The sequence below is a fragment of the Phoxinus phoxinus genome, assembly GCF_949152265.1.
Source record: "Phoxinus phoxinus genome assembly, chromosome: 9".
NCBI lineage: Eukaryota > Metazoa > Chordata > Actinopteri > Cypriniformes > Leuciscidae > Phoxinus > Phoxinus phoxinus.
The window spans coordinates 55,001-67,500 of NC_136884.1; the positions used below are offsets into that span (position 1 = coordinate 55,001).

General features: G+C 50.0%; 1 protein-coding gene across 2 annotated transcripts in view; it reads right to left on the bottom strand.

Annotated features, from left to right (window-relative positions):
* The window catches only part of LOC307003621 (uncharacterized protein), a 15,913-nt gene that overhangs the window by 481 nt on the left and 2,932 nt on the right, over window positions 1–12,500 (bottom strand). For both annotated transcript variants that reach the window (XM_079622299.1, XM_079622300.1), the window contains exons 3-9: window positions 5,702–5,797; window positions 5,128–5,223; window positions 4,860–4,970; window positions 4,271–4,397; window positions 2,009–2,978; window positions 1,750–1,781; window positions 1–1,316 (exon numbers count right to left, since the gene is read on the bottom strand). The exon at window positions 1–1,316 is cut by the window's left edge and continues 481 nt beyond it. In XM_079622299.1, coding sequence (XP_079478425.1) covers window positions 1–1,316; window positions 1,750–1,781; window positions 2,009–2,978; window positions 4,271–4,397; window positions 4,860–4,970; window positions 5,128–5,223; window positions 5,702–5,797 — 2,748 coding nt within the window. The remainder of the gene's footprint in view (window positions 1,317–1,749; window positions 1,782–2,008; window positions 2,979–4,270; window positions 4,398–4,859; window positions 4,971–5,127; window positions 5,224–5,701; window positions 5,798–12,500) is intronic.

The window sequence follows — 12,500 nt, forward strand, 5'->3', positions numbered from 1 at the left end:
AATGACGTTGACCTCGGCTAGCTTCACGGCGGGGCGTCTGGGTTTGCTCTCGCGCGTGTGGACCCTGGTGTGGTTCTTGAGTTTAGCGGCGCTAGCGAAGGCTTTGGGACAGTATCCGCAGGCGTAGGGCCGCTGGTCGGAGTGTGTGCGCCGGTGTCGTGCTAACTCCGACGAGCTACGGAACCGGCGCGGGCACGCGGCGCAGGAGAACGGCCTCTCGCCGGTGTGTGTGCGCTCGTGCAGCGCTAGCTCTGCGCCGGTGAGGAACGTGCGCTCGCAGTGTGTGCAGGCGTAGGGCCGCTCGCCCGTGTGGATCAGGTGGTGTCGGGTCAGCGCGAAGGCCTTAGCGAACATCTTCCCGCAGTAGCGGCAGGGGAACGGCCGCGCGCCGCTGTGCGCTAGCAGATGCTCCTGGAGCGAGCGCTTGAACTTGAAGGCTTTGCTACACTGCGGGCAGGCGTGCGGGCGAGCGTCGGCGTGGGTCTTGTCGTGTTTGATGAGCTCGCCGAGCGAGAGAAAGCGTTTGCCGCAGTGTGAGCACAGGTAAGGTCTCTCGCCCGTGTGCATGCGCTCGTGACGCCGCAGGATCGAGACCTGCGTGAAGCTCTTGCTACAGTGCGGACACGCAAACGGACGCTCACCGGTGTGTGTGCTCATGTGTTTCTGAAGCCCGGAGCGAAGCCCGAAGCGTTTCCCGCAGAGCGAACACTGATGCGGGCGCTCGCCGGTGTGCGTTAGCTGGTGCCGCCTCACGTCGCTACGCCGCGTGAAGGTTTTCTCGCACTGCGGGCACTTGAACTGGCAGCGTCTGCGGTGGCTCTGCCGGTGAGCGGATCTCAGGATCAGTGTGTCGAAGCCCTCGCCGCACTGCTCGCAGCGGTAGGTGTGTGTGGCGCTGTGGCTCCGCCGGTGCGTAGCGAGCGCGGCGGGATTAGCACTAGCGTCTCCGCAGATGGAGCAGTAGTGCGGCGGCTCGCCCGCGTGGCTTCTTTTGTGGTGCGCCGTTAGCTCGCGCAGGTTAGCGAAGGCGCTCTGGCACTCGCGGCAGGTGAAGCTAGCCTCGCCGTGGATCTTGCGACAGTGTTTGGTCAAGTCCCAGGCGTGCTGGAAGGTCTTCTGGCACTGCGCGCAGTGGAACGGGCGCTCGCCGGTGTGTGTTAGCTGGTGCCGCTGCACGTCTGAGCGCCGCGTGAACTTGCGCCCGCAGGTGGAGCACGCGTGACGAGCGCGAGGGTTGTCTGCGGCCGCCGGCTCGGTTCTGCTGGTTCTCCGCGTGCGGGACGGGACGCTGGAAGCTTCTGGAGCGTCAGCGGCGTCTGTGAGAAACATCAGAGAGACATTCTGACATGGTGATGGACTCAGAGTTAAAGCTGCATTCTAGTGTTGTCAAAAGTACTGACTTCGGTACCAAGTCGATACTGAAATTAAAAAAATGTGAGGCTTTGAGCGGAATCAAAGACCTCTGATTGGTCGTTGTGTTCACGCGCTCATCAGATATGTCTGTGATTGGCTGCAATAATCAAGTTGTGTTCTAAATTTGAAGTAGATGTGGAGGTTTTAGGGTAGCTTTCCCATTTATGATGATTACTGAAATTTATGTTAAATAACAGTCCCGCTAGAGACGCTTGTTCAAATCATGTTCAACAGTGATTTATCCCAGCGACCTGGTCATGTTCTTGACTGATGGTTGTCTTCTTCACTAGTAGCTCTAGCGGTAAATCATTTTAAACTAGTGAAAGCAGAACTCACCTCTGCAGTCTCGGTGCGGTGCGAGGGCGCTCCTGGAACGAAACACATATTTACATTTAATCATTTAGCAGACGCCTTCATCCAAAGCCACTTACAAACGAGGAGAGCAATAGAAGCAGTGAACTAGCAATAGGACAACAATATGCTAGTGCTATGACCCTTCCCAGTTTAGTCTAACGCTTTATGTAGATATAGAAGAGAAGAGAAACTAAAGTGTTAGTATCAGTGGTACTGGTCTCATCATCTGCACGTCACTCACCGCTGCTGCCCGCGGGTCTGCGGCGTGACGGACGCGGCTCGCTCTGGTGTTCTGGCGTCCGTGGACTCTGCAGATTTCCTCGGCCTTCCTCGCCCTCTCCGCACCGGGGGCTTCTGGGTAACGTCAGACACGGGAGCCGTGGCTTCCTGCGGTGTTATGATGTCACTTCCTGCGTCAGGCGTGCGTGTCTGGCGCTCGGGGTTCGGCTGGACGGGTTGGTCCTCCTGTAGACCGTCGTCAGGCGCCGAGGGCTCGGCTCGGGCCTCGTGAGGAGTGAGGAGCGCGGGATCTTCACTCGGCCCCACAGGAGGATGTTCACTCGCTGAAGGCTCGTCCTCCAGCAGCTCCACCATCTTCATCTCCTCCTCCTCCTCACGGCTGCTCAGCTCCACCATCTTCATCTTCATCTCCTCCTCCTCCTCACGGCTGCTCAGCTCCACCATCTTCATCTCCTCCTCCTCCTCCTCCTCCTCCTCCTCCTCCTCCTCACGGCTGCTCAGCTCCACCATCTTCATCTCCTCCTCCTCCTCCTCACGGCTGCTCAGCTCCACCATCTTCATCTCCTCCTCCTCCTCCTCCTCACGGCTGCTCAGCTCCACCATCTTCATCTTCATCTCCTCCTGCTCCTCCTCATGGCTGCTCAGCTCCACCATCTTCATCTCCTCCTCCTCCTCCTCCTCACGGCTGCTCAGCTCCACCATCTTCATCTTCATCTCCTCCTCCTCCTCCTCACGGCTGCTCAGCTCCACCATCTTCATCTCCTCCTCCTCCTCCTCATGGCTGCTCAGCTCCACCATCTTCATCTCCTCCTCCTCCTCATGGCTGCTCAGCTCCACCTCGGTGTAGTCGGTGACGATGATGGAGTCGGGCTGGACGAACAGCACCTGATCCGAGGCCAGATCCGCTCGAGCCGATGGAGGGACGGAGAGCGAAGACATGATGCAGTCGCCGGAGGAGCGGGGAGCAGCGCCTGAGAGAGGACACACACACACAACCAGTGATGGGAATAACGCCGTTATAAATAAACCGCGTTCAGTAACGAGTACCGTAAAACTTCAAATAATAGCCGAGTCCCAAATAGACGCCTGGTGTGGCTGCAGGTTTGGATAAATAAAGGCCTGTCTCAAATAGAGGACTGGTCTGTTTTTTAGTTTCGGGTTGTATTTAATCTTCTAAACCCGTCAGATCGTCTGTGTAAGCCAGTTCTGTGGTGCAGATTGCGCACGCAAGAGAGCCCTGCGCATCTGGCGGGAGCTGCTAACGCTAGCAAGGCAGGCAGAGAGAGTTAGCGGCGCCGGCGCGTCTATGACAACTCGAGGAATCGCACACCAGACGCGCACTTTGTCCGCTTATGGCCAGCAATATTGTTATGTTTAATAAGGACATTATGGAATTAAGATCATGTCTGTACTGTGTTATGATTGTACTGTACAATTAAATACAATCGTTGCTTAGTCTGCAGTCTGAATTCACTTTACCTCAGAGCGTCCGATAACTGAATTGAGAATATTACCTGAAATTCCGATAACATCATCAATTTTCATTCAACCAGCTGATTTCTGTAAATTAATGTAAAACTAATTGTATATTGCAGCACAGGGTGAAGTCTCAGCACTACATTAAAGGCCTGTCTCAAATACAAGCCGGTGCAGTTCGGCGATTTGGGAAAATAAAGGCCCGGGCTATTATTTGAAGTTTTACGGTAATCAAACGAATCACTGCTTCCCCGTTACAACGCCATTACCGTTACCGCAAAATATTAGATTTTATTATTATTATTTATTTATGGTACATTTCTTAACTAGGATCATTTATTTGTAGACTTTTGTTGGCCAGTTGTTGTATGTGCAATAAATATAAAAAGTATCTATTGTGTTTTATTGTTGCACTAGTAATTATTAATAATAATATTTACAATAATATAATGAATTTAATGTGTCTCTCACATTGTCCCACAGCAACATTAAAATAGTGTATACTACTGTACGTTTTATAATAATAATATATTCTATTGAGTGCCCAAACATATAAAAAATTTACTAATACATTATAAAAACAAACTGGAGTGAACAATAAAACTTTCTGTGATACAAACCGGTAAGTTTATGTTTACGATAATAAACTAATAGAAGTTTGCAACATTAAGCAGCTTAACGGGACAACTGGAAACTAAAGAAATGGCTCTTATTGCATATTCATCTTAAAACCGTTAAAACTGTTTTGCATATGACTAAAGCACAAATAAAACCGAAGTGTGTTTGCCTGTCTGCCAGCTGTGTGTGTCTGCGCTGAACAGCCGGTGTTGCTGCAGGAGGAGCTGCAGGTCGCTCGGGTCGGTGCACATGCAGTCCTCCAGGCCAGAGGGGGCAGCAGAGAGCCACGACACCGTCTGAAGGAGGGAGAGAGAGAGAGAGAGAGAGAGAGAGAGAGAGAGAGAGAGAGAGAGAGAGAGAGAGAGAGAGAGAGAGAGAGAGAGAGAACAAAGGTTCAGTGTATGGATTATTGCAGTGTCTAGATTATTTATGGGTGCACATCATCATTAGTGTTAATAATCTTGAATCAGAATAAGTTCCTCTTGCAGCGTCTCTTCTCTGATGATGTGGGGGGAGGAACCTGTCACTCACATGAGATTAGCCAATAGAAAACCACAACCATACAATAAATTCCCCACAGACACGATCAAGCCCCGCCCACGTGTTCTTGTTCCTGAAGCGTTTCATTCGGATATACGGCACAATAGAGGAGAGGAGACCAGCACTACTTCCCTTTCATGCCGACTTTAAAATACGTTTGAAAGCCTTTCACAAGATTTAATATCTGGTTATAGTTATATCTATATAGAGTCCTGCACCTTCTTCAAGTCTGGCACAGGAAGCAGTTTCTCCAGGCTGGAGAGCAGATCCCACATCACTTCCTTCAGTGCCGTGTCAAACCCAGCGCCATATTCCACAGGAAACACTTCCTGTGTGAGAGACACAGACAGGATGTTCACACACACACACACACACACACACACACACACACACACACACACACACACACACACACACACACACACACACACACACACACACACACACACACACACCAGTGAAGGATGAACCTGATGTGTGTCTAACCTGAAAGAAATAAGCTTTCTCAACCGGGTCTTTCAGCAGCGCCAGAACCAAAGCTTTGAAAGTAGTGACGCAGGTTCTCAAATCAGCATCAGGAGCCTGAACACAAACCACAAAACACCATTATTACTGATCAGAAGAGAGAAAACATGAACTGAATAATAACAGCAAAATCTTTACAGCAGAATTCCTCTCATATCTGATGAAGTTTGTTTCATTGCTTCTGTTTATTACTGTGAAGCTGTTTTGAATCGGTCTGTACTGTATAAAGCTGACTCGACTGTAATAATACAGTTAAACACTGCCTGAAATTAATACATATGCACTTCCTCTACAGGGTTACGGTTAGTGTATAGTATATAGGGTTAGTGTATAGTATATAAGGTTAGTGTATAGTATATAAAGTTAGTGTATAGTATATAGGGTTAGTGTATAGTATATAAGGTTAGTGTATAGTATATAAAGTTAGTGTATAGTATATAAAGTTAGTGTATAGTATATAAGGTTAGTGTATAGTATATAAAGTTAGTGTATAGTATATAAAGTTAGTGTATAGTATATAAGGTTAGTCTTGTACCGGCTGTCCAGGCGCCACGTCTGGAAGATGGAGTTTGTCCAGATGAGCCTGAATGTTCCTGAGATCCACCGGACCTCGACACAACTCCAGAACCATCTACAACACAACAACACACAATCAGACACACAGTCAGTCAGACACAGTCACAGTCAGACATACAGTCACAGTCAGACACACACACAGACACAGTCAGACACACAGTCACACACACACACAGTCACAGTCAGACACACAGTCACAGTCAGACACAGTCACAGTCAGACACACACACACACACACACAGTCACAGTCAGACACACACACAGTCACAGTCAGACACACACAGTCAGTCACACACACACACAGTCACAGTCAGACACACAGTCAGTCAGACACACACACACACACACACACACACACACACACACACACAGTCACAGTCAGACATACAGTCACAGTCAGACACACACACGCACAGTCACAGTCAGACATAGTCACAGTCAGACACACAGTCACAGTCAGACACAGACACAGTCAGACACACAGTCACACACACACACAGTCACAGTCAGACACAGTCACAGTCAGACACACACACACACACACACACAGTCACAGTCAGACGCACAGTCAGACATAGTCACAGTCAGACACACACACAGTCACAGTCAGACACACACAGTCAGTCACACACACACACAGTCACAGTCAGACACAGTCAGTCACACACACACACACACACACACAGTCACAGTCAGACATACAGTCACAGTCAGACACACACACGCACAGTCACAGTCAGACATAGTCACAGTCAGACACACACACACACACAGTCACAGTCAGACACACACACAGTCACAGTCAGACACACACACGCACAGTCACAGTCAGACATAGTCACAGTCAGACACACACACACACAGTCACAGTCAGACACACAAACAGTCACAGTCAGACACACACACAGTCACACACACAGTCACAGTCAGACACACACACAGTCACAGTCAGAAACACACACAGTCAGACACACAGTCACAGTCAGACACACACACAGTCACAGACACACACAGTCACAGTCAGACACACACACACACACACACAGTCACACACACAGTCAGACATAGTCACAGTCAGACACACACACACAGTCACAGTCACACACACAGTCACAGTCAGACCCACAGTCACAGTCAGACCCAGTCACAGTCAGACACACACACACACACACACAGTCACAGTCAGACACACAGTCACACACACACACACACACACACAGTCACAGTCAGACATAGTCACAGTCAGACACACACACACAGTCACAGTCAGACACACAGTCACAGTCAGACACACACAGTCACAGTCAGACACACAAAGTCACAGTCAGACACACACAGTCACACACACAGTCACAGTCAGACACACAGTCACAGTCAGACACACAAAGTCACAGTCAGACACACACAGTCACACACACAGTCACAGTCAGACACACAGTCACAGTCAGACACACAGTCACAGTCAGACACACAGTCACAGTCAGACACACACAGTCACAGTCAGACACACACACACAATCACAGTCAGACACACACACACACACACAGTCAGACGCACAGTCACAGTCAGACGCACAGTCACAGTCAGACGCACACACACACACAGTCAGACACACACACACACACAGTCACAGTCAGACGCACAGTCACAGTCAGACATAGTCACAGTCAGACATAGTCACAGTCAGACACACACAGTCACAGTCACACACACAGTCACAGTCAGACCCAGTCACAGTCAGACCCACACACACACACACAGTCACAGTCAGACAAACAGTCACAGTCAGACAAACAGTCACAGTCAGACACACAGTCACACACACACAATCACAGTCAGACATAGTCACAGTCAGACACACACACAGTCAGACACACACACAGTCAGACACACAGTCACAGTCAGACATAGTCACAGTCAGACACACACACAGTCAGACACACACACAGTCAGACACACAGTCACAGTCAGACGCAGTCACAGTCAGACGCACAGTCAGACACACACACACACACACACAGTCAGACACACACACAGTCACAGTCAGACGCACAGTCACAGTCAGACAGTCACAGTCAGACACACACACACACACACACAGTCACAGTCACACACACAGTCACAGTCAGACCCACAGTCACAGTCAGACCCACAGTCACAGTCAGACCCACACACACACACACAGTCACAGTCAGACACACAGTCACAGTCAGACACACAGTCACAGTCAGACACAGTCACACACACACACACACACACAGTCACAGTCAGACACACAGTCACAGTCAGACACACAGTCACACACACACACACACACACACAGTCACAGTCAGACACACACACACACACACACACAGTCACACACACACAGTCACAGTCACAGTCAGACACACAGTCACAGTCAGACACACAGTCACAGTCAGACACACACAGTCACAGTCAGACACACACAGTCAGACACACAGTCACAGTCAGACACAGTCACAGTCAGACACACACAGTCACAGTCAGACACACACACACACACACACACACACACACAGTCACAGTCACACACACACACACACACAGTCACAGTCAGACACAGTCACAGTCAGACACACAGTCACAGTCAGACACACACAGTCACAGTCAGACACACACACACACACAATCACAGTCAGACATACAAACACACACACACAATCACAGTCAGACATAGTCACAGTCAGACACACACACAGTCACAGTCAGACGCACAGTCACAGTCAGACGCACAGTCACACGCACAGTCACAGTCAGACACACAGTCACAGTCAGACACACAGTCACAGTCAGACACACACACACACAGTCACAGACACACACACAGTCAGACACACAGTCACAGTCAGACACACAGTCACAGTCAGACACACAGTCACACACACACACATACAGTCACAGTCAGACACACACACAGTCACAGTCAGACACACACACAGTCACAGTCACAGTCAGACGCACAGTCAGACATAGTCACAGTCAGACACACACACAGTCACAGTCAGACACACACACAGTCACAGTCAGACACACACACAGTCAGACACACAGTCACAGTCAGACACACACACAGTCACAGTCAGACACACACACAGTCACAGTCACACAGTCACAGCCAGACACACACACACACACACACACACACAGTCACAGTCAGACGCACAGTCACAGTCAGACATAGTCACAGTCAGACACACACACACACACACAGTCACAGTCAGACACACAGTCACAGTCAGACCCACAGTCACAGTCAGACACACACACACACACAGTCACAGTCAGACACAGTCACAGTCAGACACACAGTCACACACACACACACACACACACACACACAGTCAGACATAGTCACAGTCAGACACACACACACACACACACACACACACACACACAGTCACAGTCAGACACACAGTCACAGTCAGACACACAGTCACACACACACACAGTCACAGTCAGACATAGTCACAGTCAGACACACACACACACACACAGTCACAGTCAGACACACAGTCACAGTCAGACACACAGTCACAGTCAGACACACACACAGTCACAGTCAGACACACACAGTCACAGTCAGACACACACAGTCACAGTCAGACACACAAAGTCACAGTCAGACACACACAGTCACACACAGTCACAGTCAGACACACAGTCACAGTCAGACACACACAGTCACAGTCAGACACAGTCACAGTCAGACACACAGTCACAGTCAGACACACAGTCAGTCAGACACACACACACACACAATCACAGTCAGACATAGTCACAGTCAGACACACACACAGTCAGACACACACACAGTCACAGTCAGACGCACACACACACAGTCAGACGCACAGTCACAGTCAGACGCACAGTCACAGTCAGACGCACAGTCACAGTCAGACGCACAGTCACAGTCAGACATAGTCACAGTCAGACATAGTCACAGTCAGACACACACACACACAGTCACAGTCACACACACAGTCACAGTCAGACCCACAGTCACAGTCAGACCCACACACACACACACAGTCACAGTCAGACAAACAGTCACAGTCAGACAAACAGTCACAGTCAGACACACAGTCACACACACACAATAACAGTCAGACATAGTCACAGTCAGACACACACAGTCAGACACACACACAGTCAGACACACAGTCACAGTCAGACGCACAGTCACAGTCAGACGCACAGTCACAGACACACACAGTCACAGTCAGACACACACACACACACACAGTCACAGTCAGACGCACAGTCACAGTCAGACAGTCACAGTCAGACACATACACACACACAGTCACACACACAGTCACAGTCAGACCCACAGTCACAGTCAGACCCACAGTCACAGTCAGACCCACACACACACACACACAGTCACAGTCAGACACACAGTCACAGTCAGACACACAGTCACAGTCAGACACACAGTCACACACACACACAGTCACAGTCAGACACACAGTCACAGTCAGACACACAGTCACACACACACACACACACAGTCACAGTCAGACATAGTCACAGTCAGACACACACACACACACACACAGTCACAGTCAGACACACAGTCACAGTCAGACACACAGTCACAGTCAGACACACACAGTCACAGTCAGACACACAAAGTCACAGTCAGACACACAAAGTCACAGTCAGACACACACAGTCACACACACAGTCACAGTCAGACCCACAGTCACAGTCAGACCCACAGTCACAGTCAGACCCACACACACACACACACACACAGTCACAGTCAGACACACAGTCACAGTCAGACACACAGTCACAGTCAGACACACAGTCACAGTCAGACATAGTCACAGTCAGACACACACACACACACACACAGTCACAGTCAGACACACAGTCACAGTCAGACACACACAGTCACAGTCAGACACACAGTCACAGTCAGACACACAGTCACAGTCAGACACACAGTCACAGTCAGACACACAGTCACAGTCACAGTCAGACACACACACACACACACAGTCACAGTCACACACACACACAGTCACAGTCAGACACAGTCACAGTCAGACACACAGTCACAGTCAGACACACACAGTCACAGTCAGACACACACACACACAATCACAGTCAGACAAACAAACACACACACACACAATCACAGTCAGACATAGTCACAGTCAGACACACACACAGTCACAGTCAGACGCACAGTCACAGTCAGACGCACAGTCACAGTCAGACGCACAGTCACACGCACAGTCACAGTCAGACGCACAGTCACAGTCAGACACACAGTCACAGTCAGACACACACACACACAGTCACAGACACACACACAGTCAGACACACAGTCACACACACACACACAGTCACAGTCAGACACACACACAGTCACAGTCAGACACACACACAGTCACAGTCACAGTCAGACGCACAGTCAGACATAGTCACAGTCAGACGCACAGTCAGTCACAGTCAGACACACACACAGTCACAGTCAGACACACACACAGTCAGACACACAGTCACAGTCAGACACACACACAGTCACAGTCAGACACACACACAGTCACAGTCACACAGTCACAGCCAGACACACACACACACACACACACACACACACACAGTCACAGTCAGACGCACAGTCACAGTCAGACATAGTCACAGTCAGACACACACACACACACACACAGTCACAGTCAGACACACAGTCAGACGCACAGTCACAGTCAGACGCACAGTCACAGTCAGACACACAGTCACACACACACACAGTCACACACACACACAGTCACAGTCAGACCCACAGTCACAGTCAGACACACACACACACACACACAGTCACAGTCAGACACACAGTCACAGTCAGACACACAGTCACACACACACACACACACACACACACACACAGTCACACACACACACAGTCACAGTCAGACACACAGTCACAGTCAGACACACACAGTCACACACACACACACACACACACACACACACAGTCACAGTCAGACACACAGTCACAGTCAGACACACAGTCACAGTCAGACACACACAGTCACAGTCAGACACACACACACACACACACACACACAGTCACAGTCAGACACACAGTCACAGTCAGACACACAGTCACAGTCAGACACACAGTCACAGTCAGACACACACAGTCACAGTCAGACACACACACACACACACACAGTCACAGTCACACACACACACACACACAGTCACAGTCAGACACACAGTCACAGTCAGACACAGTCAGACACACAGTCACAGTCAGACACACAATCACAGTCAGACACACACACACAATCACAGTCAGACATAGTCACAGTCAGACACACACACAGTCAGACGCACAGTCACAGTCAGACACACAGTCAGACGCACAGTCACAGTCAGACACACAGTCACAGTCAGACACACAGTCACACACACACACAGTCACAGTCAGACACACAGTCACAGTCAGACACACAGTCACAGTCAGACACACACAGTCACAGTCAGACACACACAGTCACAGTCAGACACACACAGTCACAGTCAGACACACACACACAGTCACAGTCAGACACACACAGTCACAGTCACAGTCAGACACACACAGTCACAGTCAGACACACAGTCAGACGCACAGTCACAGTCAGACGCACAGTCACAGTCAGACACACAGTCACACACACACACAGTCACACACACACACAGTCACAGTCAGACACACACAGTCACAGTCAGACAC